At 46.0% G+C, this 26,521-nt stretch overlaps 1 protein-coding gene across 3 annotated transcripts in view; it reads right to left on the minus strand.

The window, feature by feature from the left end:
• The window catches only part of LOC140482460 (receptor-type tyrosine-protein phosphatase-like N), a 238,994-nt gene that overhangs the window by 112,706 nt on the left and 99,767 nt on the right, over positions 1 to 26,521 (minus strand). For all 3 annotated transcript variants that reach the window (XM_072579971.1, XM_072579972.1, XM_072579970.1), the window contains exon 12: positions 12,900 to 12,964. In XM_072579971.1, coding sequence (XP_072436072.1) covers positions 12,900 to 12,964 — 65 coding nt within the window. The remainder of the gene's footprint in view (positions 1 to 12,899; positions 12,965 to 26,521) is intronic.

Here is a 26,521-nt window from a genome sequence, read left to right on the forward strand (position 1 = left end):
ATATCTTTCCCCTCTCACCCTAAACCCTCTAGTTCTGGACTCCCCGACCCCATGGAAAAGACTTTGCCTATTTACCCTTCTGAACTCCAGGGGAACTCCAGACCCAGACTGCTCTATGTTTCCTCATAGGTCCCACCATTTGTGGGGTTGGCACGGTGGGTCAAGGGTTAGCACTGTTGCCTCAGAGCACCAGGACCTGGGTTCGATCCCCCCTTGGGCAACTGTCTGTATGGAGTTTCCACATTCTCCCCATGTCTGTGCAGGCTTCCTCCGGGTGCTCTAGTTTCCTCCCACAGTCCAAATATGTGCAGGTTAGGAGGATTGGCCATGCCATAGTGCCCAGGGATGTGCAGGCTAGGTGGGTTAGCCATGGGAAATGCAGGGTTACAGGGATGGGGTGGGTTTAGGCGGGATGCTTTTCAGTGGGTTAGTGTGGACTTGATGGCCCAAATGGCCTGCTTCCACATTGTAGGAATTCTATGAGTAAAGGCCCAGACTCCACAATGTTCCCTCATAGGTCCCACCAAAAGGCATCTGGATGGGTACAGGTATATGAATAGGAAGGGTTTAAAGGGATAGGGGTCAAATGCTGACAAATGGGACTAGATTAGGTTAGGATATGTGGTCAGCATGGACAGATTGGGCCGAAGGGTCTATTTCCGTGCTGTACAGCTCTATGACTCTATGACAGGATCATGGAGTGAGGATCAGGATCAGAACTATGCACAATACTCCATCCAGGTCTACACAACTGTATCCCTGTACTCAAGCCCTCTTGCAATAAAATACCAGCATTCCATTTACATTCCAGATTGCTTGATGTGCCTAAAAGAACTTGCAGTGACTCATCAGCAAGGACAGCCAAATCCCTTTGGACATCAACAGTTTCCAATCTGAAAGAAATCACATTGATGCATCTGTTTTGCTTACCAAAGTGGACAGACACACTCACACTCATCCTTGGGGAGGTGATGGCCCAGTGGTGTTGCTGCCAGACTGTTCATCCAGAGATTCTAGTAATATCCTGGTGATTGAGTTCAAATCCTGCCATAGCAGGTGGAATGGGGAACATGAAATCAATTGAAAATCTGCAATTAAGGATCTAATGATAACCACGAAGCAATTGTTGGAAAAACCCATCTGGTTCACTAATGCCCTTTAGGGAAGGAAGCTGCCATCCTTACCTGGTCTGGCCTACATGTGACTCCAGACCCACAGCAATGTGGCTGACTCTTAGCTGCCCTCTGGGCAATTAGGGATGGGCAATAAGTGGTTTGATGCCCCCATCCTGTCAATGAATAAAAAATAAACACAGACTCCAACTGCCTTGTTCATGCCCCATTCAGTCAATATCCACATGAAGCCTCTTTGCTTCATCCTCACAACTCTCATCTAGTTTGGTGTCATCGGCAAACTTGCGAATCAACCTGACCAGGGGTGTTAACATGTCTCTGGAGCAGGTGGGTCTTGAACCCAGGCCTTCAGGGCCAAAGATAAGGACACTGTCACTGTACCACCGAGCCTTCCAAACTGGGATATAGATTGTGAGCACCTGAGGCATGATCCTTGTCATACCCAACTGGATACAGCCTGCTGAACCTACTCTCTGTTTTCTGTCTGTGAACCAATCCTCAACATAATCCAATTTCTCACCCCAATTCCGTCTGCTGTCATATTTTGTATTGACCTCCTGTGTGGAAACTTATCTAAAACCTTTTGGAAGCCCAAATACACATCTTCTAGTTCTCTCTTCTTGTAACATTTCACAAATAGGTTTCTCAAATATCCAGATGGGACCAAGGGAACACTATTGTTCAATACGGACAAAACCAGGGACCGAGAGTATAAAACCACAAGAGCTCACCGTTTTGAAAAACATAATGTAAACTTTATTATTAGACATGAGAAGAGTGAAACAATCTACATCCATATATAACGAATACTCTTAACATGGAAAATTCACGAGGTAAATGTGGGTAATGGATAAATTGTGGTCAAACACCGGACAGAACACATCAAATAATAGATATGCACTAGACAGATCCTACATATTTATCAGCAATCCTCAAAGGTGACACTGTGGGTCATCAAGCCTCATTTATACTTTGTATCCTTTATAAAGGATTCCAATTCTCCATTTCTAAAGAGTTAGTTTCAGAGTTTCCCCATAAGCTGCTGTGTCATGGCCTATCTCAACATTTGCTCACATCCTGGTTGCTCAATTCCCTCTCCTGAGCCTGTGTTCATTGGAATCTTCAGAATGTAATCCAGCACCTACACATAGGCACAATTGCAACTCGTTCGCAGACAACGAGCTTCAGTCAGCTGACAAAATGATTGTGGCTTTTCTAAGCTCCAATATTTCTGAGCAGCACCAAGCAGATAATGCTTGTGGGCTTCCCTCACCCTCACTCTCAGCTATCAAATGGCTCCTGGGACACAAAAACATCCCCCCATCTCCTTTGGCTGCTCAGATAGCATTTCAGTTGTGTGAAAGCAACTTTTTTTTGGCTGTTTTTCGCTACCTCTCTCCCTCCAACGCAGTCAACAACCTTCCATGTCTACACCTGAAGGTTTCTGCCAGGCCCAGACTGCTAGGAGTCTCCCAACCACAAGACCTTGGCTGCCCGGAGTCTCTTCTTTTGTTTCTTTCCATCTGACTCTGTCCCAAGATCTCATTTTACAGCAATAGTCTCCACAATACGAGTGCTACCATCTAACGGCTGGGTCCTTCAGCTGGCTACGAAATACCTGGTAAAAACAATGACTGCAGATGCTAGAAACCAGATTCTAGATTAGTGGTGCTGGAAGAGCACAGCAGTTCAGGCAGCATCCAAGGAGCAGCAAAATCGACATTTCAGGCAAAAGCCCTTCATCAGGAATAAAGGCAGAGAGCCTGAAGCATGGAGAGATAAGCTAGAGGAGGGTGGGGGTGGGGAGAAAGTAGCATAGAGTACAATGGGTAAGTGGGGGATGGGCTGAACAGAGTTACAGAATTTGGAGAAGATTTTTTCTGGTTCTGGATGCAAGTTTGCTCACTGAGCTGGAAGGTTCATTTTCAGAAATTTCATCACAATATGTGTTTAGGTGTCCTTGGGTTGGTGATGTCATTTCCTGTGGTGATGTCATTTCCTGTTTTTTTCTCAGAAGGTGGTAAATGGGGTCCAAGTCGATGTGTTTGTTGATAGAGTTACAGTTGGAGAAACACATCGACTTGGACCCCATCTACCACCCTCTGAGAAAAAGAACAGGAAATGGCATCACCACTGGAAATGACATCACCACCAGAAATGATATCACTGACCCAAGGAAACCTAAACATAAATAGAAAGCAGGTCATAACACCAGCACTTCACCAGAGGCTCATTGAAGATGTTACCTAGTATGGTGACGCAACGTCTGAAAATGAACCTTCCAGCTCAATGAGCAAACCTACATCCAGAAGCTGAACAAGGTATAGCAACGTAGGAACAGGAAAGGCCATTCAGCCCCCCAGGTCTGTTCCACCATTCAATGAGATCATGGCTGATCTGCAGCCTAACCTGCTTTTGGGGCCGATATCCCCTCATACCTTTGTCGACAAAATGTGGAGTTGGGAAACCACAGCAGGTCAGGCAGCGTCGGAGAAACAGGAGAATCGACGTTTCGGATCAGGATCCTTCATCAGGACCCTTCATATCTTTGTTTCACAAAAATGTATCTATCTCAGATATAAAATTAACAATTAATCCTGCACCCATCTGACTGTAATATGTCCAGCCTGCAGCAAGACCAAGTTCCCCACAGGCTCTGAACTCAAGGAGTTTATCTTTCAGGTCGATCAAGAAATGGAGCTCCCCTCAGAGCCCAAAACAAGGGAAGTGAGTGTTTCCTTAACACATCTCACCTTACTGAAAGGAATCCGGTTCAGACAGGCTGTTTGGGAGTCTACTCGATGGGAGCGAGCCACTGACTGACATGTGTCTGCCTTACCATCAGTTTGCAGACGCTCTGCTGTGTACTGGATTACAGATACTTTGAATCAATCCGTCCAGAGGTGTCAACGTGCCTCTAGAGCAGGTGGGTCTTGAACCCACACATTTAGGACCGGAGGTAAGGACAATGCCACTCTCCACAAGAGCCTTCCAAACTGGGATATCGATTCACTGCCCGCTTTGCTGAGTCTGATCCCCAGCAAACTGTCACTTCATGGTCACAGATTTACACAGGAAGAGCCCACTCAGCATATCCAGCTTGTGCCATCTGATTGAACAAGCTATCCGCACCCCTCTGCTCCTTCCCCACAGTCCTGAACATGTCATCCTTTTCAAGTCTCCTTCTAAATCTGCTTCGACGTTCAGGCCGTTGTTTCACTTCACAATGATCCACTCGATTGGAATGAACTGAGTAGCGACATGACTCTGCCTTCCCAGGGAGCCTGCTGTATGATAACCGAAGCTGGGATCACTCTGCCTGCTTCCTCGTGTCTGAAGACCAACCTCCTCGGTGGTTGTGGACACGGTTGACAGGATGGACAGAAAATGATTCAACCTCGCCTGGATGAAATCCAAGAAACAAATGACGCCATCCTGACTTGTGGAACTTAGGGATGCGGCTAACAACATCGTCTCCCCTCTCTCTTGGAGAGAGAATCTCCAAGCCCCGTGTACCACCTTTGTGTAAGCATACTGATGAATTGATCTTAGCCTCAGGACTCAAACCCTTTACCAATCTCTCCTTGGTCAAGTTCCGGTCCATAGTTGGTTCAGATCAATGGAGAAATCCTCTCAAAAGTGGATGATTTCCCCTCGCAGGGAAGCTACCCCTCATCCAAGGCTGACATTGATGTGCACATTCAGGATTGCATCCAATCAGTGAGTGCGACCCTTGGATGCCCAAGATTGCGGGGCTTCAGTGGCTGTGACCTGATACCAAGAGAAAGTGAGGTCTGCAGATGCTGGAGGTCAGAGTCGAAAGGTGTGGTGCTGGAAAAGTACAGCCGGTCAGGCAGCATCCAAGGAGCAGGAGAAAGTGAGGACTGCAGATGCTGGAGTTCGGAACTGAAAATGTGTTGCTGGAAAAGCGCAGCAGGTCAGGCAGCATCCGAGGAGCAGGAGAAAGTGAGGACTGCAGATGCTGGAGTTCGGAACTGAAAATGTGTTGCTGGAAAAGCGCAGCAGGTCAGGCAGCATCCAAGGAGCAGGAGAGTTGATGTTTCAAACATAAACTCTTCATCAGGTATGACATTGGGCACATCTTTGAAGAGATTAAGTCTTCAATCACTTAGAATGGGGATGCAGGTTTTGATCGATTAAAATGAAAATCCCAGAATTTCTTTCAAGTCACATTCCTGAGATAACTTAAGATTTTATCAGTATTAACAGAAAGGTGACATCTCAGCTCTGAGATGCATTATATGAGCTGAGATGTCACCTTTTCTGTTATACTAATAAAACCTTAAGTTATCTTGGGGCTGTGGCTTGAAAGAAGTTCTGGGATTTACATATTAATCAATCAAAACCTGCATCCTATTTGAAGTAATTAAAGACTTAACAGCAGTCTCTGTTTGTTCAATATATTGCATCAGTTGTATGACACTATGATCTTTTGTTATACATTGTGTGTCCTATGATCCTGCCCCACCAGTTGCCTGATGAAGGAGCAGTGTTCCGAAAGCTAATGCTTCCAAATAAACCTGATGGACTCCAACCTGGTGTCGTGTGATGTTTAACTTAAAAAATGAAGGTTGATTCCCTTTCCTCACCCAAGGTGGATTGTTATTTTCTTCCCCTTTCCTCTCCAGTGAGGTTGTGGGGTTATCCAGGCCAAGGGAGAGTTAGCTCTGAAATTTGATCCAGGTGATTCACAACATGTTTTTTTTTCTCTCCAGGTAGATCACCAAATGCCCTTCCAATCCCCATTTTTTACCTGGAGGCTTTGTCTCTGTCCTTTTTTTGGGATGAGGGTGTCACTGGCTAGGCCAGCATTTATTGCCCGTCTCTAACTGTCCAGAATAGTTAAGAGTCAGCCACAATGATACAATGTGGGTCTGGAGTCATATATAAGTCAGACACACCCAGCAGATTTCCTTCCCAAAAGGACATGAGTAAAGCAAAACTTTCATTTTTAACAACTATCAATGATCGTTTCAAAGTCACCACGTCTAAGACTCACTTTCAGTTCCATGTTTTAAGAATTGAATTTAAATTTGACCTTTTGTCACGGTGGGATTTGAACCCACAGTCCCAGAACATTTATCGAGACCTCTCGATTACCAGGGCAATGAGGTTACTACAAGACCTCCACCTCCCCCTGGTAGATTGTTGCTAGGCAAGTGTATTAAAGGTTAAGGAACCATAATGGAACATAAAGCCAGGTTCTGAGGAAGGGTCACTGGACCTGAAACGTTAACTCCAACTTCAGTCCACAGACGCTGCCAGAGGCACTGAGCTTTTCCAGCAATTTCTGTACTTGTTTATGATCATTTCGCATCCGCAGTTCTTGCAGTTTTTATTAAGCCCAACTCTTTGGACTTTTCGTCTATACCAGGACTGTGACCAGTACACTCTTACAGAATGTACTGGTTGAGAGTGTGGTGCTGGAAAAGCGCGGTAGGTCAGACAGCATCAAAGGAGCAGGAGAATCCAAGTTTTGGGCATAAATCTTTCATCAGGAATGGAACTGTCAATTTGCACACAGCAAGTTCACCTGTAGCTAAGTTACCCAGCAAGGTTCTCCTCTGTGCCTTCCACATGTTCCAGCCCAGATGATGATTCCATTCCATTTTGTGAGGAATTGTATCAGCCAGCCCAGGAATAAGGCCTTGCCTGCACTGAGGCAATTTCTGAAGATGTTCCCACAGCTTTCTCCAGCTCCTGAAGTTCCATTCCAAGAAGACTGGATGTCATTCAGTGAAGAACATACAAAGTGTTTCCAAACATTTGATCAGATTTGTCATCACTCTCCAGTTGTGAGTGAAGAGAGCAGCAAAAATCGGAGGTGAATATTATTTAAATGTTGGTCAATTTAATGATTGACCACATAGTTGTTATAGTAAATAATTTATCTTTATGTACCTTGTCTTGTCCTGTTAATATCTTGAAGACTTGAATCAGATCACCCCTTAACCTTATAAATTCTAGAAAAAAAAGGCCTCATTTGTACAATCTCTCCTCATAACTTAACCTGAAGTTGAGGTATCATTCTTATAGACCTACACTGTTCTCTCTCCCAAGGCCAATATATCCTTCCTGAGGTGTCGTGCCCTGATCTGCTCACAGTACTCCATGTGGGGCCGAACCAGACTCATCTGGAGATTTGCTTACTGTTATAAAAAACTATTTAACCCTTACATTCTAACGACCATCTACCATGGCAATCTCTGAAGAGATTTGTACCCATCCTTGTGCAAGCCTTTTGTCAGAGTGAATCAGCACTCTTCGTGATGGTTCTCGCCCCTCTTCAACTTAAATTTGAGAGTGTGGCATGAGAACACCAAAATGGCACTGTCCTGTGACTGCATTCAAAGGGAGGTCACTCCTCAGGTCATCTTTGATGGTGTTCATTCAACCGCTCAGGAAAGGTTTCTGTCTCAAATTCTCTCTGCATCCAGAAGGTATCACGAAAGAGACTGGGTTCCCCTCAGCCTACAGCAGTCTCCTCTCAATGAGCACCTGCCAGTCTTCACCCTGATGTAGCCATACCTTCACCGACTGTCCTTTCAGAGTGAGGAGTTTGGGAATATCGTACACAATTGTGTTCTTTTTGTTGCAACTGTTACAGAGCAGCCTTCATATCATCACCCACTTGGATCATTGTCAATGACTAAAGAACCCACATTACAGCATATCCCATGAGCTGCCTCTGGACTGGAATATTCCAAAATGCCGGAGGTGCTCCCACACATTCTACCCTCCAGGTCATGCAAAACTCTGCTGCTTGTGTTCTACCTTGTAATATTTACCGCTCCCCTGTGCCTTCTGAGCTACATTGGCTCCTGGTTCAGTGCTGCCTTAATTTTGAAATCCTCATTGTCACTTTCAAATCCCTCCACCCCTCACCGAGTATAGGGTTAATCATAGGTTCACTCTAAAACCAGCTGCTGAAGATGGGTGTCAAACAACTTTGTTATACTGATGTCAGGTCACCTGGAACTGGAGTCTGAGACCATACGGTTCCAGAAGATGTTCCCTCCTATCATCTCTGCTGTGTAATTATGTTCATTAAAGTAATGATCACAATCAATCATTTCAAAAGGATTTTAAAAATTCCTTCGGGATGAGGCTGTCACTGGCTAGGCCAGCATTTATTGCCCAATCCCTAATTATCCAGTGGGCAGTTTAGGCTCAAACCCATTGCTGTGGGTCTGGAGTCACATGTAAACCAGACCAGGTAAAGATGGCAGCTTCCTCCCCTAAAGGACATTAATGAACCAGATGGGCTTTTCCAGAAATTGTTTCACAGTCGTCATTGGATCCTTAATTCCAGATATTTATTGAATTCAAATTCCACCGTTTGTCATGGTGGAGATTTGGACCCAGGTCGCCCAGAACATTACCTGGATCTCTGGATTATTTAGTCCAGGGAAAAAAACCATGAGACCGAAACCTCAACTAATCCTATTGGATGTGTACTTGAGGGAACTAAACTTGTAGGACTACCGGGATACAGCCTTTTATAACATGGGAAAATGTAAGGTTATGAACCTATCCACTCCACCCTCCTCCCTGACCTATCACCTTCATCCCCTCCCCCACTCACCCATTGTACTCTTTGCTACTTTCTCCCCAGCCCCACCCTCCTCTCATTTATCTCTCCACCCCTCAGGCTCTCTGTCTGTATTCCTGATGAAGGGCTTTTGCCCGAAACGTCGATTTTCCTGCTCCTTGGATGCTGCCTGAACTGCTGTGCTTTTCCAGCACCACTCTAATCTAAGCTATGAACTTTGGCAAGAAGAAGAGAGGAGCTGAATATTATTTAAATGAAGAAAGACTGCAGGAAGCTATGGAACAAAGTTGGGAGGGAGGGGGGGGGGTCCTTGTGCCTATAGCATCCAAATTGAGCAGGTAATGAGGAAGGCAAATGGAATTTTGGCCTTTATTTCAAAGGGTATAAAACTCGGGAGGCTTTGCTCGAACCGTACAATCCGCTAATCTATTGTCTATTGTCATAACTGGAATACTGTGAACAGTCTTGATCCCTTCTCTAAGGAAAGGTAGACTGGCATTGGAGGCAGTCCAGAGAAGGTTCACTCAGCTGATCCTGGGCACGGAGGGATTCTCTTATGAGGAGAGGTTGAGTAGGTTGGGCTCATTGGAGTTTAGAGGAATGAGAGGTGACCTTATTGAAACAAACAGGATTCTCAGGGACTTGAGAGGGGAGATGAGTGTTGCTGAACAAAGAGACCTTGGAGTGGAGGTTCATAGCTCCTTGAAAGTAGAGTCGCAGGTAGATAGGATAGTGAGGAAGGTGTTTGATATGCTTTCCTTTGTTGGTCAGTGCACTGAGTATAGGGGTTGGGAGGTCAATTTGCAGCTGTACAGGACATTGGTGAGGCTACTTTTGGAATACTATGTGCAATTCTGCTCTCCTTCCTATTGGAAAGATGTTGTGAAACTTGAAAGGGTTCAGAAAAGATTTACAAGGATGTTGCCAGGGATGGAGGGTTTGAGCTACAGGGAGAGGCTGAACAGGCTGGGGCTGTTTTCCCTGGAGCGTCGGAGGCTGAGGGGTGACCTTATAGAGGTTTACAACATCATGAGGGGCATGGATAGGATAAGTAGACTAGGTCTTTTCCCTGGGGTTGTCTAGTCCAAAACTAGAGGACATAGGTTTAGGGTGAGAAGGGAAAGATTTAAAAGGGACCTCAGGGGCAACCTTTTCACGCAAAGGGTGGTGTGCGTTTGGAATGAGGTGCCAGAGGAAGTGGTGGAGGCTGGTACAATTATAACTTTTAAAAAGCATCTGGATGGATATATGAATAGGAAGGGTTTAGAGGGATATGGGCCAAATGCTGGCAAATGGGACTAGATTAGATTAGGATATCTGGTCAGCATGGACATGTTGGACCGAAGGGTCTGTTTCTGTGCTGTACATCTGTATGACTCCATGACTCTATGTTGAGAGGTTGTTTCCCCCTTGTGGGACAGTCTAGGACCAGAGGGGGTCATCTCAAAATAAGGAGTGACACATTGAAGACAGAGATGAGGAGGAATTTCTTCTTTCAGAGCAGAGTGAATCTGTGGGATTCTTTACCCAGACGGCTGTTGAGGCTGGACTGTTAAATTATATTCAAGATGTGGAGGTGCCAGTGTTGGACAAAATTAAACATCATACGACACTGGGTTATAGTCCAACAGGTCCATTTGAAATCACAATCTTTTGGAGCGCTCACTCCTTCCTCAGGCCAACTGCCTCAGCAAGCTTGTGCTTTCAAACAAACCTATTGGACTATAACCCAATGCCATGTGATTTTTGAAAATATATTCAAAGATGAGATATCTCATTAATCTGTAAAAGAATCAGACTGTGGAAACGACAGGAAAGTTGAATTGAGGATGATTGGATCAGCCTGATTCCTTTTGAGTGGCAGCCCCAGTTTGCTGGGCTGAATGGTCTCCTTCTGCTCCTATATCTTATGGTATAGAAGTGGGAGATCACACTGGTATAGAGTAGGGGAATAGGACTGACTGTAGAGAGTCAGCATGGACTAATGTTATCCTGTGACACAATGACTCGATGTGCATTTGTCTCAGATTTTGATTAGATTAGATTCCCTACAGTGTGGAAACAGGCCCTTCAGCCCAATAAATCCACACCGACCCTCCGAAGAGTAACCCACCCAGACCCATTCCCCTACACCTAACACTATGGGCAGTCTATCATGGCCAATTCACCTGACCTGCACATCTTTGGACTGTGAGAGGAAACTGGAGCACCCGGAGGAAACCCACGCAGACACGGGGAGAACGTGCAAACTCCACACAGACAATTGCCTGAGTCGGGAATTGAACCTGGGTCCCTGGTGCTGTGAGGCAGCAGTGCTAACCACTGAGCCACTGTGCACTGTGTACTGTTTTGGTGAAGTGACTTGGGACATTTAATATTATGTTAAAGTACCAGATAAGTGGATGTCAATCCTACAATAAAGATGAAATGTGGTTGTGATAAAATGGTCTATTTTCTCACTCTAAAGAGCTCTTTAAGCATCAGATGGTGTACATGAGCAATACTTCCACAGGAACTCAATGCTGTCTTGGAACAAAGAGAGGAATTGGTGAATTGAACATAAACAGTGCTTTCTTCTCCTTACAGAAGGTCACTGCCTTTGAACTGTAACACCTCCCCAATTAGTAAACTCAATGGGGAAGGAGGGGATCTGGAAAGACAAAGACAAGCAGCTATTGAGTGCGAGCCAGCCTTGCATGTTTTATGGGCTGTTAAGTAACTGCCTTGTAAATCTGCCTCGTGTCATGGTTCATGCCAACTTTCTCAGACACCAAACTGTTTCAATGACTACAACTCGGATATGTGTGCGTCTGTGTGTCTGCGAGTGTACTGTGTGTTTAAATCTGTGTGAGTGAGAGTGGTTGTGTGTGAGAGGGAGAGTATGTGAGAGAGGGAGTGCGTGAGAGTGAGAGTGTGTGAGTGGGTGTGTGAGTCGGAGAGTGAATGAGAGAGTAAGGGAGTGAGTGTGCATGTGAGTCTGTGTATGAATGAGTGTGTCTATAAGTCAGTGTGTGTGTTGAGTCTGTGTGTGTGTGAGATGTGTGTGAGAGACACAGAGAGAGAGAAAGTGTACGCATGTATGTTTGTGAGTGAATGAGTGAGTGTATTTGTGTGAGTTTGTGAGTGTGTGTTTGTGAATATGAATGAGTGAGTTTGTAAGTGTGTGTGTGTTTGTGAATGAGAATGAGTGAGTGTGTTTGTGTGATCTGTGAGTGAGTGTGTTTGTGTGAGTTTATGAGTGTGTGTGTGTTTGTGAATGAGAATGAGTGAGTGTGTCTGTGTGAGTTTGTGAGTGTTTGTGAATGAGAATGAGTGTGTTTGTGTGAGTCTGTGAGTGTGTGTGTGTTTGTGAATGAGAATGAGTGAGTGTGTCTGTATGAGTCTGTGAGTGTATTGGACAGAAGGGTTAAGAGTCTGGGAACTGTGAAGAACAGGTATCTGTGAGTTTAACTACAGAGATCACTAAAACCTAGTGACTGAGCTCCAAATAAATCGAGAAAGATCAGATTCCCTACAGTGTGGAAACAGGCCCTTTGGCCCAACAAGTCCACACCGACCCTCCAAAGAGCAACCCACTTCTCTCTGACTCATGCACCCATCACTATGGGCAATTCACCTGACCTGCACATCTTTGGATTGTGGGAGGAAACTAAAGCACACCCACGCAGACACAGGGAGAATGTGCAAACTCCACACAGACAGTTGCCCAAGGCTGGAATCGAACCTGGGTCCCTGGTGCTGTGAGGCAGCAGTGCTAACCACTGAACCACGTCAAAGAACATCTAATAGGGGTTTTTAAAAATTTGGTTATACGATGACTGACACACCCAGCAGATTGCTTTCATCAACAGGAATCAGATGCTTTCTTGAAGACAATTAATAATAGCCAGCATTGATCACCATGAGAGCTTTCAATTCCAGATTTGTAAAATATTGAATTTAAATTCCACAGCAGTCCTAGTTGGATTTGAATCCATGCCCCCAGTGCATCAACCTGGGTCTCAGGATTACAAGCCTAGCAACATTACTAACAAGCCGCAGTGTCACACTGTAGGGTGGGAGGGATGCTATAATTACATGGGTCTCTGGTGAGCAGTGTTGGCTTGTTTGACTTACCATTCCACACACACTGCCTCAAACTGTGATGTCCCAAAGCCACAGGGAAACTGACGAATGGTGATTCAGTCACTTACCTCACCCACACCAGCCTGCACAATCTTCAAACCAGTCTCAGCCTCAAGCTTTGTCTTGCTGGCAACTGAAAGAGAGCAAGAGGAAAAGTATTTTTGTATAGCGGCGGGAGTTATTGCACACCCAGTGACACAAGGGGGTACACACCTATACTGTGTAAAGGACCATGCAAAGCCACCACTAGGAGGAATTATCCATCCATACACACTCACAACATCCACTGTTCAATAATTATTTCAGCTCTTCACAAACCAAACCGACCTTCCAATGTCACACCACAAGACATCATAGAGTCATAGAAATGTACAGCATGGAAACAGACCCTTAAGTCCAACCCATCCATGCTGACCAGATAGCCCAAACCAATCTAGTCCCACCTACCAGCACCTGGCCCATATCCCTCCAAACCCTTCCTATTCGTATACCCATCCAGATGCCTTTTAAATGCTGCAATTGTACCAGCCTCCATCACTTCCTCTGGCAGCTCATTCCATACACACACCACACCCTACATGAAAAAAGTTGCTCCTTAGGTCCCTTTTATATCTTTCCCCTCTCACCCTAAACCTATGCCCTCTAGTTCTGGACTCACCCGTCCCAGAGAAAAGACTTTGTCTATTTATCCTATCCATGCCCCTCATGATTTTATAAACCTCTGGATCTTTGGTGAATTCCTGCAGGGCATCTTGTAGATGGTACACACTGCTGTTACTGAGTGTTGGTGGTGGAGGGAGTGAATGTTTGTGGATGTGGTGCCGATCAAGCGGCTGCTTTGTCCTGGATGTTGTTGAGCTTTTTGAGTGTTGTTGGAGCTGCCCCCATCCAGGGAAGTGGGGAGTATTCCATCACACTCCTGACTTGTGCCTTGTTGATGGTGGACAGGCTTTGGGGAGTCAGGAGGTGAGTTACTCACCACAGTATTCCTTGCCTCTGAACTGCTCTGGTAGCCACCCTTTTTATGTGGTGAGTCCAGTTGAGTTTCTGGTCAATGGTAACCCCTGGGATGTTGATAGCGGGGGAATCAGTGATGGTAACACCATTTAACGTCAAGGATTGTTGGATAAATTATCTCATCTTGAAAATGGTCACTGCCTGGCATTTGTGTGGCACAAATATTGCTTGCCACTTGTCAGCCCAAACCTGAATATTGTCCAGATCGTGACGTATTTAGGCACAGGTTGCTTCAATACCTGAGTTACGAAAGGTGCTGAACGTTGTGCAATCATCAGCAAACATCCCCGCTTCTGACCTTATGACAGAGGGAAGGTCATTGATGAAGCAGCTGAAGATGGTTGGGCCTAGGACTCTACCCTGAGGAACTCCTGTAACGAGGTTCTGTGAAGGTGAAAGTCATTGCTGTCCATCGAACCATTGTTCCCTCATTAGAATGAGACAATTTGAGTTGAAGCTGAGGGTCCCTATGCCTCAGCTGAGGAATGAGGTTGAGATGTTAATGCCTTGGTGGGGAACTCAGCCAGTACAGGAACTGACTCGGTAATGCTGGTGTCACTGCATCACTGACAAGCTGTCCAGCCAACTGAGCTCACTGACATCACCAACCTCCAACAACCACAACCATCTTCCTTTGTGCCAGTTATGACTCTGACCCATGTAGTCCTTCACCAACCCCTGCTTACCCCCACCCCCCCAATTTCCCATTAGCTCTGGTCTTCCTGATGCTACACTCGCCAGGCAGTGGTGTAATGGATAACGGGCTTGACTTTGGATCAGATGATTGTAGGTTTGAGTTCGACCTAGGTTGAGTGGACATTGTCACTTCAGGGTGGCACGGTGGCTCAGTGATTAGCACTGCTGCCTCACAGCGCCAGGGACCTGGGTTTGATTCCAGCCTCAGGCGACTGTCTGTGTGGAGTTTGCACATTCTCCCTGTGTCTGCGTGGGTTTCCTTCGGGTGATCTGGTTTCCTCCCACAGTTCGAAGATGTACAGGTTAGGTGAATTGGCCATGCTAAAGTGTTCAGGGATGTATAGGCTAGGTGCGTTGGTCAGGGGATATATAGGGTAGGGGGAATGGGTCTGGGTGGGTTACTCATCAGAGGGTTGGTGTGGATTTGTTGGGCCAAAGGGCCTGTTCCCACACGGTAGGGATTCTATGATAAACTCAGTCAAATGTGGCCTTGATGTCAAGGGCTGGTCACTCTCACCAAGGCTGGAATGAGACCCTGAAGAATATGGTCTCCACTCAGTGTCCTGGCCAATATTTATTTAACGCTCAACAAATCCATGTCATCTCTAAGAATGTGGTAGGACCTGGATATGTGCACACTGGCAATTGCTGCATTACTCAGTCTCAGTAAGATCAGACTTGGGTACCGTTAAAGTCGAGGTTAATCAATTCCTGACAACCAGCAACGTGAAAGGTTTTGGGTAGAAAGTGGGTGAACTGCTCGAGCAGCCATGTATTAAATGGCACTACAGAGGCAATGGGCTGAATGGCCTTCTCCTGTTCCTTTGTTCCTGAAAAATAATAGTAGCTACACTTCAAAGATGCAGCTCAATGACAGAAAGAGTTGGAAATAAGAGAGTTGCTGAAACAAAGTTAGAAAAGTCTTTCATCAACTTTGCATCTAATCTTCCTGCATCAGACTCTTCCTGGGAGTGGGAGAGAGACAGAGAGAGACAGAGAGAGAGAGAGAGACAGACAGACAGAGAGAGACAGCCAGACAGAAGGAGAGGGAGAGAGAGACAGAGAGAGAGAGAGAGAGAGAGAGAGAGAGAGAGAGAGAGAGACAGACAGACAGAGAGAGAGAGACAGAGATAGATAGAGAGAGAGACACACACACAGACAGATAGACAGACAGAGGGAAAGGGAGAGAGAGAGAGAGAGTGAGTGCACGAGAACATCTAGTGAGAAGCGAGTGTGCGTGAGCCTGAAAGTAAGACTTGCATCTCCGAAGCACCTTTGCCGACCTCAGGACAGCCATGTTGCACACAGAAAGATCCAACAAAACAGCAATATTAAAGCACTGTTTGTGGTTTTTATTGCCGTGGGTACAAATTATACAAAGCTGTGGTAGTATCTGGATGTGCGAAAGGGTTTGGGATAGTGAATGGGGGACAGTTACATACACCGGTTGGTGGATCAGGAAAGGAGGGTGGGGGTCAAGACAGAGGGTGGAACTTGCTGTGCCTGACAAAGGACCCACCCTTTGGTCACAAACCGAGGGAGATATCTGCATGTCGCTTCTGGGGCGGTGCCTCAATCCTGACCAACATCAGGTCTCCCCTGGGATTGGGAGCCCAGTTGGAGGAAATGGAAACGGAAATGCCACCTGAGAGGCATCAGCCAATCAGAGACTGACAGCTCACTGTGGTTGGCAATGCCAGCGGGAGCAGGAGTTGCCGAGATTCACCACGATTCAGGAGTGGGCGTGGCAGGATTGCAGATATTCAGTCTGATCCATTGGCTGTGGAATCATTTATCCCTGTCTACCGTTTCCAATTCTGGTCTCCCTCCGATAGGAAAGATGTTGTTAAACCTGACTGTGTTCCGAAAAGATTTACAAGGATGTTGCCAGGGTTGGAGGGTTTGAGCTATCGGGAGAGGCCGAATATGCTGGGGTTGTTTTCTCTGGAGGGTCAGAGGCTGAGGTGTGACCTTATAGAGGTTTATAAAATCATGAGGGGCGTGGATAGGGTAAATTCCTGATGAAGGGCTTTTGCCCAAAACGTCGATTTCGCTGCTCGTTGGATGCTGCCTGAACTGCTGTGCTCTTCCAGCGCCACTAATCCAGTATTTGGTTTTCAGCATCTGCAGTCATTGTTTTTACCTTGTTTTTACCTAAATAGACAAAATCTTTTCCCTGGGGTCGGGAGAGTCCAGAACTAGAGGGCATAGGTTTAAGGTGAGAGGGGAAAGATTTAAAATGGACATAAGGGGCAACTTTTTCACACAGAGGGTGGTGCGTATATGGAACGAGGAAATGGTGGAGGCTGGTAGGATAACAACATTTAAAAGGCATCAAGATGGGTATATGAATAGGAAGGGTTTAGAGGGATATGAGCCCAGCAATGACAAATGGGACAAGATTAATTTTGGATATCTGGTCAGCTTGGACAAATTGGACTGCAAGTTCTATTTCTGTGCTGCACATCTCGACGACTCTGTGCTGCTTATATCGTGCATGCGAGTAGTCTTATTGTGACAGTATTGTGGCTATAAGGGGCGTATTTTGTCCTGTTTTTTAATGAAGAAAGGTTGAGACAGAGGTGAGGCTTTGGGTTTTTTTTTCCAAGTTGGAACAATAGAAGCAGCCTGAATGGGTGGAGTCCAGTTCCCACAGAATTCAGATGGACAGGAAAAGATTGTTTAAATACATTTTAAAAATGAGGGAGGCCAAAGTAAGGATGGCACGGAGGCTCAATGGTTAGCACTGCTACTTCACAACGCCAGGGACCCAGGTTCGATTCCAGCCTCAGTCTGTGTGGAGTTTGCACATTCTCCCTCTGTCTGTGTGTGCTTTCTCCCACAATCCAAAGATATGCAGGCCAGGTGAATTGGCCATGGGAAATTGCCTGTAGTGTTAGGTGCATTAGTCAGGGGTAAATACAGGGGAATGGGTCTGGATGGGATACTCTTCAGAGGGTCAGTGTGGACTTGCTTGGCTAGAGGGCCTGCTCCCACACTGTAGGGATGCTAATTATTTTTTTTAAAAGAAATTACCATAGACCTGTATAGAGCGAGGCTGTGAAACAATAATGGACAATAAGAAACTAGCAGAGGTATTTAAGAAATAGGTTGTATCAGCCCGTATGGTACAAGACACTAGTGATATTCCAGAAGCATTAAGTGATCAAGGGGCAAAAGAGGGGCAGGAAATAACCATCACGAGACAAAAAGGGCTAGGAACCTGAACCTGGGTAGATTGCATCCCAGGATATTAAAAGGAAGGAGCTGCAGAGATAATGGATGCATTTGTAGTCATAGAGTTATACAGCACAGACACAGACCCTTTGGTCCATCCAGTCCATGGTGACCATAATCACAAACTAAACTGGCCCCATCTGCCTGCTCCTGACCCATAACCCTCCAAACCTTTCCTGTTCATGTACTTAGTCGAGAGTGTGGTGCTGGTCAGGCAGTATCCTCTGACTCGCAGACCTCACTTTCTCCCATTCATGTACTTATCCAAAAATCTCTTAAATATTGTAATTGTACCCACATACATAACTTCCTCAGGAAGTTCATTCCACACGCCAACCACTCTCTGTATAAAGAAATTTGCCCTTCGTACCTGTTTTAAATCAATCTGCTGTCACCTCAAAAACATGCCACTGACTCTTGAAACCCCCATCCAAGGGAAAGGACAGCTACCATTAACTATATTACATATTATCGATATTATCTATCACCCTATCTATATCCTTCATGTAGTAATCTTTCAGAAATCCTTAGATTATAGGAAAGTCCTAGTGGATTTGAAAACTGCCAATGTTATATCCTTATTCGAAAGGGAAGGAAATCAAAGTTTGTGAGAAGATTTGTAGCTCAGGTGCTCGTTGTTGTGGTTCTGTTTGCCGAGCTGGGAATTTGTGTAGCAGACATTTTATTCCCTGTCTAGGTGACATCCTCAGTGCTTGGGAGCCTCCTGTGAAGCACTTCTGTGATCTTTCCTCTGGCACTTATAGTGGTTTGTCTCTGCCGCTTCCGGTTGTCAGTCCCAGCTGTCCACTGCAGTGGCCGGTATATTGGGTCCAGGTCGATGTGCTTATTGATAGAATCTGTGGATGAGTGCCATGCCTCTAGGAATTCCCTGGCTGTTCTCAGTTTGGCTTGTCCTATAATAGTAGTGTTGTCCCAGTCGAATTCATGTTGCTTGTCATCTGCATGTGTGGCTACTAAGGATAGCTGGTCGTGTCGTTTCATAGTACAAAATCCCATACAAGGACTGCACAAAACACTACATCGGACAAACAGGAAGACAGCTAACGATCCGTATCCATGAACACCAACTAGCCACGAAACGACACGACCAGCTATCCTTAGTAGCCACACATGCAGATGACAAGCAACATGAATTCGACTGGGACAACACTACTATAATAGGACAAGCCAAACTGAGAATAGCCAGGGAATTCCTAGAGGCATGGCACTCATCCACAGATTCAATCAATAAGCACATCGACCTGGACCCAATATACCGACCACTGCAGCGAACAGCTGGAACTGACAACCGGAAGCGGCAGATTCAAACCACTACAAATGCCGGAGGAAAGATCACAGAAGCGCTTCACAGGAGGCTCCCAAGCACTGAGGATGTGACCTAGACAGGGGACGAAACGTCTGCAACACAAATTCCCAGCTCGGCGAACAGAACCACAACAGGGAAGGAAATGTTTTTTTAAAAAGAAGCTATTATAGGCCAACTCGCTCAAAATCTATCTTTGGGAAATTGTTATAAAGGGTATAATAGCACGGTATTTAGAAATATATAATAAGACCCACACAGGGTCACCTTAGCTTCCTGAAGGAAAAATCTTGCCTGACAAATTTAGCGGAGTCCACTTCTGAAGAAGCATACCGGACTCAAAAAGTTAACTCTCTGTTTCTCTCTCTTCAGCTGCTGCCAGACCTGCTGAGTTTAATTAGTATTCACTGTGTTGGTTTCAGATTTCCAGCATCTGCAGGATTTTGCCTTAATTTGAAATTTCGTTGAATTCTTTGAGGAGGTATCAAGCATGATTAATGAAAGGGAACTGGTGGAACTGATATATTTGGATTTCCAAAAGGCATTTGACAAGGTACCGTATGTTTAGATTAGGTTAGATTCCCTACAGTGTGGAAACAGGCCCTTCGGCCCAACAAGTCCACACTGACCCATTCCCTATATTTACCCCTGACTAATGCACCTAACACTATGGACAATTTAGAATGGCCAATTCACCTGACCTGCACAGCTTTGGACTGTGGGAGGAAACCGGAGCACCCGGCAGAAACCCACGCAGACACTGGGAGAATGTGCAAACTCCACACAGATGGTTGCCAGAGGCTGGAATTGAATCTGGGACCCTGGTGCTGTGAGGCAGCAGTGCTAACCACTGTGCCACCCAATGTTGGGCTGGTTAATAAGACTCCATTGTTTTGCAGGTAGCATACTAACATGGATAGAGGATTGGCTGACTAACAGAAGATGGAGAGCTGGGATAAGAGAGGATGATGACTTGGAACTAGTGGATTAAGATTAGTGCAGTGGCCACAATTATCTACAATAAATCTTAATGATTTTGATGAGAAAGTGGATGTACTGTTGCCCAAGTCTGCAGGTGACACAAAATAGGTGGGAAAGCAAGTTGTGAGGATGACACAAAGACGCTGCTGAAGATTATAGACAGGTTAAGTGAGCGAGAAAAAACCTTGCAGGTGGAGTAAATGTGGAAAAACGTGAGGATATGCACTTTGGTGGGAAGAATAGAGGAGTGGAATATTATTTAAATGGATAAAGGCTGCAGAAAGCTATAGAACACAGAGGGATTCGGGAATCATCATCCATGAATCCTACCATCCAAATCCAGTGGATAATAGGGAAGGCAATTTGGCCTTTTGGCCTTTACTTCTAACGTTTCAGACATAGATGAGGAATTTCTTCTCTCAGAGAGGAGTGAATCTGTGGAGTTGTTAACCCCAGAGGGTTGCCGAGGCTGGGTCACTGAAGTATATTCAGGGCTGACACAGACAAATTTTAATCAGGAAGGGAATCAAGGGTTTATGGGGAAAAGAAATTATTTGAAAATCTGAAACAAAATCAGAAATTGTTGGAGAAACTCAGCAGGCCCACGGAGACAAAGCAGAATCTGGGAAGACAGAAGCAGAGTTAACGTTTTGAGACCAGTGACCCTTCTTGAAGTATTAACTCTGCCTTCTCTCCACAGACCTGCTGAGTTTCTCCAGCAATTTCCAAGTTTGCGCCAGTATAATATGACCGCAGTATTGCTCTAATTGATGTTCACATCCCACAAAGATCAGACTCATGTTGAGATAGACATCCAGCAGTTTATAAACAATACCAACTATTCAGATTGCTATATCACAGACTTGGATGTGTAATTATTGTCTAATACATTATACAAACATGACTGACTGAACGTACTATGCTGAGTGTGACTGAGATGAGGTGGATATATGGAATGCCACCATGTTGTGATGCCCTGTAATTATCTTAAAGATAAATTGCTTGTCTGGTCTGGAATCCAAGCCATAAACGACAACTTCACCTTCTCGCTTTAACATGTATATCTAAAGGCGTAGAAAACAATCAATTTGTGACACAGTGACATGAGCCAATCTTGTTTGCATCCAGATATTGTGACTTGGTGGTGTAGCTTCACTCTGCAACATGCTGTCTGTCAGCAGGGAAGGATAGGGGTCGTTTATTGAGAGGAATGGCTGTTAGGCAAAAGTGGGGACTGCAGATGCTGGAAATCAGAGTCTAGGTTAGACTGCTGCTGGAAAAGCACAGCAGGTCAGGCAGCATCCAAGGAGCAGGAAAATCAACGTTTCAGGCAAAAGCCCTTCATCAGGAATAAAGGCAGGGAGCCTCCAGGGTGGAGAGATAAATGGGAGGGTGGTGGGGCTGGGGAGAAGGTAGCAAAGAGTACAATAGGTGAATGGGGGTGGGGATGGAGGTGATAGGTCAGAGGGGAGGGCGAGTGGATAGGTGGGAAGGAAGATAGGTAGGTTATTATCTAGCCTGATACTTTCAGAATCTGAGGCTTCAGCTTCTGGTTGTAGTTATGTTCTTTGTCCTATGTCTTCAGCGTGCTTGACCACTGCTCATCACAGTGTTAAATGACCGAGGCTGGACATAGCAACTATTAGGTAAAAACAATAACTGCAGATGCTGGAAACCAGATTCTGGATTAGTGGTGCTGGAAGAGCACAGCAGTTCAGGCAGCATCCGAGGAGCAGCGAAATCGACGTTTCGGGCAAAAGCCCTTCATCAGGAGAGAGAGGAAGAAAACTTCTTCAAGGCAAAGTTAAAAATCACACAACACCAGGTTATAGTCCGACAGGTTTAATTGGAAGCACTAGCTTTCGGAGCACCGCTACCTCATCAAGTGGTTGTGATGAAGGAGCGTCGCTCCGAAAGCTAGTGTGCTTCCAATTAAACCTGTTGGACTATAACCTGGTGTTGTGTGATTTTTAACTTTGTACACCCCAGTCCAACACCGGCATCTCCAAATCATTCTTCAAGGCAGGCCTCCTCCTTTAGCTCGTATGGTCATATGAATATCTCGAGTCCATATACTGTTGGGATAACTGTCAAAAACTTCTTGCATTTTTTTTCCCTTTCTTTCCAACAATTATTTAAAAATCATTTATGGGAGATGGGCACTTCTGAGGAGATCAGCATTTTTTTACCCATCCCTAATTTCCCAGAGGGCAGTCTGGAATCACATGTGGGAGACAAAAAAAAAACGCAGACGTTGGAATCCAAAGTTGACAGACAGGGAGGCTGGAAGACCACAGCAAGCCAGGCGGCATCAGCTGGTGGTGAAGTCAACATTTCGGGTATAGAGGGGTTATTGTTATCACCGTCAGGGTTGTTGCTAATGAATGCAAGCTCAATTGAACCAATCTCTCCTCATCGGACAATTCTGGTAACAGCCTCGTGATCCTCTGCTGCGTTCCCTCGATGCTGAGTTCCCAGATTAGAAACGGGTTCCATTCCCCAGTAAGTCTGTCTTTGGACACAAGTCGGAACAATATACAATATAAGCAGACATTCCCAGGTTGGATCTTTAGAATTAATAGGAGTAGACCATGAGAGCAGTAGGAATGTGTGACCAAGGGGAGGAATGAGGTGATACGTTATTTAAGGGAGCGCTGGATAGAGAAACGAAAGGGAAAGGAGTAAAATGACAGATCAATAGGGTGGGGTGAAGAAGGGGAGCGAGAGGCTCACGTGGAGCATAAACATCAGCTGAGTGTATAAGGGCTGAATGGCCTGACTCCAGTCTGGAAAGGACTAGGTTGTGTTCAACAGGATCATCGCAGGGTTAGGGTTAGAGTCGGGGTCAGGGTCAGTGTTAGGGTTAAGTTTAGGATGAGGCTTAGGGTCAGGGTCAGGGTTAGGGTTAGGTTGAGGATCAGAGTTAGGGTTAGGGTCAGGGTTAAGTTTAGGATCAGGGTTGGGTCAGCATGAAGTTTAGGGTCAGGGTTTGGGTTAGGGTTAGGTTTAAGTTTAGGACCAGGGTTAGGGTCAGGGTTAGCATTAGGTTGAGGATCAGAGTTAGGGTTAGGGTTAAATTTAGAATCAGGGTTAGGGTTAGGGTCAGGGTTAAGTTTAGGATCAGGGTTAGGGTTGGGTTTAGGGTCAGGGTTCGGGTTAGGTTTAGGGTCAGGGTCAGGGTTAGGGTTAGGGTGCGGGTCAGGGTTAGGGTTAGGTTTAGGGTCAGGGTCAGGGTTAGGGTTAGGTTGAGAATCAGAGTTAGGGTTAGGGTCAGGGTTAAGTTTAGGATCAGGGTTAGCGTTGGGTTTAGGGTCAGGGTTAGGGTCAGGGTCAGGGTCAGGGTTAGGGTTAGGTTGAGGATCAGAGTTAGGGTTAGGGTCAGGGTTAAGTTTAGGATCAGGATTGGGTCAGCATTAAGTTTAGGGTCAGGGTTTGGGTTAGGGTTAGGTTTAAGTTTAGGACCAGGGTTAGGGTCAGGGTTAGCATTAGGTTGAGGATCAGAGTTAGGGTTAGGGTCAGGGTTAAGTTTAGGATCAGGGTTAGGGTGGGTTTAGGGTCAGGGTTAGGGTTTGGTTTAGGGTCAGGGTCAGGGTTAGGGTTAGGGTGCGGGTCAGGGTTCGGGTTAGGTTTAGGGTCAGGGTCAGGGTTAGGTTTAGGGTCAGGGTCAGGGTTAGGGTTTGGTTTAGGGTCAGGGTCAGGGTTAGGGTTAGGGTGCATACTTGGGCTCTGTCACAGTCCGACATCATGGATGTGACGAAAGGCAAATGCAGTGGTGGGATGGGGGCATCTAGGAATAGCATTAGGGGTTGGGTTTGGCCTGTGCAGCTCTGAGGGGGGCTGTTCCCATGAAGGAGGAGGTGATGGCTACAGTGGGTCTCACTGGGAACACACCCAGCATTTCCTGTTTCTTTCACTTCTGACCACTGACAAAATTCTATTGAAGGGTGATCACCTAAAGTAATAATCACTCATTCAGTTACTGGGGTCGGCGGTTTCAATATCCTGCTCCCAACCATCTTTAGCTGCTTCATCAATGACCTTCCCGCCTTCATAAGGTCAGATGTGGGGATGTTCGCCGATGATTGCACAGTGTGCAGCACCATTCACAACTCCTCAGATACTGAAGCAGTCCATGTTCAAACGAAACAAGATCTGGACAGTGTCCAGGGTTGGGCTGACAAGTGTCAAATAACATTCATGCCACACAAGTGCCAGGCAATAATCATCTTAAATAAAAGACAACCTAACTACTGCTCCTTGACATTCAAAGGTCACTGTTACCCCACTGTCAACATCTTGAGGGTTATCATTGACCAGAAACTCAACTGGACTCACCACATGGCAGGTCAGAGGCTAGGAACATTGTGGTGAATAACTCATCTCCTCACTTCCCAAAGTCTGTTGACCATCTACAGGGCACAAGTCAGGAGGGTGATGGCATACTCCCCACTTGCCTGGATGGGGGCAGCTCCAACAACACTCAAGCAGCTCAACACCATCCAGGATAAAGCAGCCGCTTGATTGGCACCATATCCACAAACGTCCACTCCCTCCACCACTGAACATTCACCAAGATCCTCAGACAGCACCTTCCAAACCCACAGCCACTTCCATCTAGATGGACAAGGGCAGCAGGTATATGGGAACACTACTCCCTACAAGATCTCCTCCAAATTCTGACTTAGAAATATATCATCGTTCCTTCACTGTCACTGGGTTAAATCCTGGAATTCCCTCCCTAAGGGCATTGTGGGTCTCCCTTTAGTACATGGACTGCAGCGGTTCAAGATGGTAGCTCACTCCCACAGTTTCAAATGGCAACTCGGGACAGGCCCAGTCAGTGACTATAAGATATAAGAACAAGATCTTTTAGCCCATCCAGTCTGCTCCATCATTGGATCATGACTGAGATGTTTCTCAGCCCCCATTCTCCTGCCTCTGTGTTATAGACACTCCATGACTTGGCCTCCACAGTCCTCTGCAGCATTGAGTTCCCCACATTCCCCACTCTCTGGTTGAAAAAAATTCCTCCTTATCTCAGTTCTAAAGGGTCGTCCCTTCACTCTGAGGCTGTGCCCTTGAGTCCATGTCCCTTCTACCAATGGAAACATCTCGCCCACATCCACTCTATCCAGGCCTCTGAGTATTCTGACAGTTTCAATCAGACCTCCCTCATCCTTCTAACCTGCATCGAGTACAGACCCAGAGTCCTCAACAATTCCTCATACGACAAGCCCTTCATCCCCGGGGTCATTCTTGTAAACCTCCTCTGGATCCCCCTCCAAGGCCAGCACAGTCTTCCTTAGACACAGGGAACAAAACTGCTCTCAGTATTCCAAAGGCAGTCTGACCAGAGCCTTATACAGCCTCAGCATTACACCTCCGCTTCTGTATTCTAATCCTCTTGAAATGAGTATTAACATTTCATTTGCCTTCCTAATTACCAGCTGAACCTGCATGTTAACCTTAAGAGAATTCTGACCTCAGACTCCCAAGTCCCTTTGTGCTTCAGATTTCCGAAGCCTTTCCCCATTTCGAAATAAGTCTGTCTCTACTCTTCCTACCAAAGTACGTAACCTCATACTTTCCCACACTGTATTCTCTCCTCGTCTGTCCTCGTCTGTCAAAGTCCTTTTGCAGCCTCCCCGCTTCCTCAACACTCTCTGCTCCTCCAGCTAGCTTTGTATCATCTTCAAACCTAGCAACAATGCCCTCAGTCCCTTCGTCTAGATGGTTAATGTATAATTTTTTTTTAGATTAGATTCCCTACAGTGCAGAAACAGGCCCTTTGGCCCAACCAGTCCACACCGACCCTCCCAAGAGTAACCCAGCCAGACCCATTTCCCCTCTGACTAATGCAGCTAACACTACAGGCAATTTATCATGGCCAATTCACACCTGCACATCTTTGGACTGTGGGAGGAAACCCACGTGGACACAGGGATAATGTGCAAACTCCACACAGAAGAGTCGCCTGAGGCTGGAATCGAACCTAGGGCCCTGGTGCTATGAGGCAGCAGTGCTAATCACTGAGCCACTGTGCCACTCGTGTGAATAGTCTCAACACTGACCCCTTGTGGAACTTCAATAGTCACTGGCTGCCATCCTGAAAAAGACCCCTTTATCCCCACTCTCTGCCTTCTGCCAGTCAGCCAATCCTCTATCCATGCTAGTACCTTGCCCCTAACACCCCATGCCACCCTGTCAAAAGCCTCCACAGCCCCCTGTTCCCAGGGTTGGAGGATCTGAGCTATAGGAAGAGGCTGAACAGGCTGGGGCTGTTTTCCCTGGAGCGTCGGAGGCTGAGGGGGTGACCTTATAGAGGTTTACAAAATTATGAGAGGCATGGATAGGATTAATAGACAAAGTCTTTTCCCTGGGGTCGGGGAGTCCAGAACTAGAGGGCATAGGTTTAGGGTGAGAGGGGAAAGATAT

The sequence above is a fragment of the Chiloscyllium punctatum genome, chromosome 10 (genome assembly GCF_047496795.1).
Source record: "Chiloscyllium punctatum isolate Juve2018m chromosome 10, sChiPun1.3, whole genome shotgun sequence".
In the NCBI taxonomy this organism is placed as follows: domain Eukaryota; kingdom Metazoa; phylum Chordata; class Chondrichthyes; order Orectolobiformes; family Hemiscylliidae; genus Chiloscyllium; species Chiloscyllium punctatum.